Source organism: Martes martes (assembly GCF_963455335.1).
Source record: "Martes martes genome assembly, chromosome: X".
In the NCBI taxonomy this organism is placed as follows: domain Eukaryota; kingdom Metazoa; phylum Chordata; class Mammalia; order Carnivora; family Mustelidae; genus Martes; species Martes martes.
Window position 1 is genome coordinate 77,785,107 of NC_137897.1, and position 4,181 is coordinate 77,789,287.

The 4,181-nt window shown below is 41.0% G+C and overlaps 1 protein-coding gene across 1 annotated transcript; it reads left to right on the top strand.

The window, feature by feature from the left end:
- Window positions 1–846: 846 nt before the first annotated feature.
- On the top strand, window positions 847–3,728 carry LOC308337605 (melanoma antigen preferentially expressed in tumors-like). The gene is made up of 3 exons (XM_080795715.1): window positions 847–1,186; window positions 1,633–2,235; window positions 3,063–3,728. Exons 1-3 carry the CDS (start codon window positions 897–899, stop codon window positions 3,574–3,576), a joined length of 1,407 nt encoding a protein of 468 aa, XP_080651841.1. The 5' UTR covers window positions 847–896; the 3' UTR covers window positions 3,577–3,728.
- The last annotated feature ends 453 nt before the right edge of the window (window positions 3,729–4,181 follow it).

Genomic DNA, 4,181 nt, shown 5'->3' on the forward strand with positions numbered 1-4,181 from the left:
CTGCTCTCATCTTCGAGGATATCTTTTTCAGACTTGTTTTGTGCTTTGTCATTCTGTTATAGTTTTAGATCAGCTTTAAGCTCCTCACCATCTTTCTTCTTCTGTATCTTTTGAAGCTTTTCTTGTTCTGTCTTTGCTTGCCACAAAGCCTACTGATGGGAGTGTAACAGACTGTATGCTTGGATTTTATGAGTTTTTTTTTTTTTACTTAAAATTATTTTGAAGTTTCGTACTTTCAATTTTATTTTTTTTTAGAGGGAGGGAGGGAGGGAGAGAGAGAGAGAGAGAGAGATAAAGTGAGCACAAGTGGGGCAAGGGCAGAGGAAGAGGAAGAGGGAGCATCTTAAGCAGGCTCCATGAGCATTGTAGAGCCCAATGCAGGGCTCGATCTCACAACCCTGAGATCATGACCTGAGCCAAAATCAAAAGTTGGACACTTAGCTGACTGAGCCACCCAGGTACCTCTGGAATTTTCCATTTTAAAGTAATGATAAGGATATGGCTTTTATTCACATTTACATTTTCCTTCTTACTGGTTTATATCCTTTGGGCAGGAAATATTGGGAAGAAGGCAATTGGGTGGTTAACATTGTGTTCTCCTAACTTACCTCTGATTTCTAATGGCCTTTTATCTTATGCAAATATATATATGTATATATATGTATGTATATATATGTGTGTGTGTATGTATATATGCATGCACATATATACTTAGAACACATAGAAGTCTATTTTTGTTCTGTTTCTTTAGTAGAGGTCACCTGAGTTGGGTGTCTGATTCACTATATATTTATTCAATAACCATCTTGTTCCTATCTAATCTTGGAGGCAGATAAGACTATAGACATCTTCTCAAGATTTCTAAATATTCCTCACCCTGAAGCACCTTCACAAAGATGGACCAAAAGGCCGTAGCCACACTGCTAGAGCTTGCTGCAAAAAGTCTGCTAAGTAATGAGCCTGCGGCAATCCATGCCCTGGAAGAACTCCCAAGAGACCTCTTTGTTCCCTTGTTCATTGATGCCTTCGTGGGAGGGCATAAGAAGATACTAAAAGCAATGGTGAGGGCTTGGCCCTTTCACTGTCTTCATATTGGGGCACTGAGTGTACAAGAGTCATATTATGAAATCTTGGAAGCCATGATTGATGGTCTGCAGATCCTCCCTGACCAGAACTCTTCCTCTTGGTAAGCCTATGTCCAGAAGAAATAGTCAGCAGAAGAGTATGCTAGAGCCTGGGTCAGGGGGATACCTAAAATCTTCCCAAAAGTAGCCAGTGGTGAATGCTGAAGATCTCTGTGGGGCTATTGGTCCAAAACTTGGGGTTACCTTAGGGGCTCTAGTGTCTTACAGGCTTGATTATAGAATAGAGGTTACTGAGGTGGTGGATTTATCTCCCCAGTGTGATTACATAGAAGTACATGGGTGATGAAACTGGGGAGGACCAGAGGTGAAGTAAGTATGGAAAAGAATGAAAGATGCTGAATTTGTATAAAAGGACTTCCTGGTGAATGGTATACGGAATGAAAACCAGGGATAAAGAGTTTTGTTTCAGCTTCCCATCATGGATCTTACTGGGTTATATTAAAACCAACTACTTCTTATTGTGTTCCGTCTCCTCCTCTCCTTACAGGGGGCCAAAACTGAGGATCCTAGATTTGAGGCAGGACCCAGACTGTGGAACAACATGCTCAGAGATCAGTACCACATTTCCTTTCTGTTTTCAGTCTTGTGTTTACTCTCAACACTCTATCCTCAAAACAGAAGAAGCCCAGCATAGTATCAAGTGTCTTGGAATTGTTAATTCAGAGTCTGAGCCTGTGTCAACCCAGAAACCCATGGAATTATTAGTGGACCTTTCTTTCAATGGTACCCTGAGAACAAAGCAATTTATTTCTTTCCTTCAGAGTAAAGTTGAGCAGAACTTTGGGTCTTTGCACCTCTGCTGCAGAGATTTGCAAATTGATAAAATGTCTGCCCACAAAACTGTCCTGCAGTTTCTGGATCTAGGATGCATTGATCACCTGGAATTGAATCAGGCTTATCTGAAAGAAGTCACCACACTATTGGCTCAGATGATCCACCTGAACAGCATTAGTTTGTCTAACATCTCCTTTAAACATTGTAAGGGGGAAGACTTCAGAACTTTTCTCATCCAGCTTGGGCAACTACCCAACCTCCAGGAACTCAGCTTGGCTTTATTCTGCCTTACAGATCAACTTCATAAACTGCTCAGGTGAAGGGGTGGGGAGGAACCTGGGTTCCCTGAACACCCCATTGTTAAAACAGGATAAGAGACCATACTTAGATAGCCCAGGCTCCTTGTAACCTACATCTCCTTCTGCATCAGCATGGGCACTGGCAGGAGTTTGAAACTGGCCAGGTTAGTAAGAGGTATCTCATTGTGAAGAGACAGACAATATTTGAAAAGAAAGCTGTGCTCATTCTTTTATTCATTCATTCAGTTGACCATGTGCAGACAGTATGAAAAGTTTGTAAATATATTGGTGAAAAAGACTCAGTTCTTCTTCTTTTGGAGTATATAGCTTTCTAGAGAGGAAGGGGAGGTATTCAGATGTTGCACATCCCCATAGGCTAGCTGCAATAGTTAACACTGCCAGATCATTTTGCTCCTGTGTTTTCTCCAAGGCTTAGACCCTGAATAGAGAACTTGTTTTCTGGGACTTAGTCAAAGGGAACCCTCAGTTGGATGCTTTCCTAGACCTATCTTCACTGACTAAGTGAACAAGATCCATTATTGACTGTGTTGTATATACCAAGTGCATACAACTTTTTTCACTTGATCTTTCCCACAACCATGTATCAGAATAACTGTTGTGTGCACATTTTAAGGATTAAAAACCTGTATCTCAGAGGGGAAAAGTAACTTTCTCAGAGTCACAAGCCTATTAAGTCTGATAGCAAAGCCCACATAGTTAACCACTGTTGCAAAATATGTACAAATTGTTTTATTCTAGAGCCTTAGGTATTTATAATTCTGGTCTTGTTGCCCTGATCCAGTCCTCATTTTTCTGAAATAGCCTTTCTTTTTTCTCTCTACAGAATCCTGCCACCTCAGTTGGATACATTGTGTCTATCTTTTTGTGGCCTGTCTAACAGAGATATCACTGTCCTGTCCCAGAGTTCTCAGGCTACCTACCTAAAGCTATTGAATCTCAGCAACAACCAGATATTCTCAGAAGTTTATGAGCCCTTCCAGACTCTGCTAGAGAAGGTATCAGGCACCCTGCAGTATCTGGAGATAAATAATTGCCTGATAACTGATTCTACTCTCTCTGCTGTCCTCCCAGCCCTGAGCCACTGTACCCACCTCCGTGTCCTTAGCTTTGCCTTCAACCCCATTACAATGCCTCTGCTCATGGGCCTTCTGCAGCATTTAACATGCTTGGTAGACCTGAAGCATGTTATTTGTCCTGTTCCTGTCCACTGCTATGAACAATGGAATTTTCCTGGCAGTTTGGACCGACAGAAACTTGCTGAAGTGCAGGCCCAATTGACAGCAAGGCTGCAGGTATTACGGCGAGATGATATGACCTGGACCACTTGTCCTGAGTGATTTCCATAGTACAAGGAGTTGTTTGAACACTGATGTGTGACCATTAAAGCATTCAGTGTTTTGTCTAAAGCTCAGATTTGTTAGACACATAGATAAAATTCTACTGTTTGAGGAAATGGGTTAGGGAGATTGGATCTATACCTGACCTCTATAAAAGAAAAACTCTAAAAAGAAAATAGAAGAATTTGAAAGGTCATGTGGATCTTTTGCTCATTCCCCTCCACATCCTTTTTCTGGTTACTAACCACAATGTTGGATATATGAGATAGGCTAACCCAGTGACTGTACCATCATTTTTCTTGTCACACTGATTGGTCCACTTATCCACTTATGGATATATGACACAAGTTGGAACAATTGAAACTTCCTGGTTATGGTAGTTATTGAAGCTAATAATTTTACCCTTTAGGGTCCTGCAAACTTCGTGTATTTGTGATTGCCTTGGGTTGCTTATGAGAAATCCTGTGTGGGTAAAAGGAAACAAACTATGCCAACTACCTACTGGTGTTTTTTGTTGTTTGTTTTTGAGTATAGTTGACACAAAATGTTAGGTTCATTTCAAGTGTACAGAATAGTGTTTGTTTCTCTGTATGTTATGCTATGCC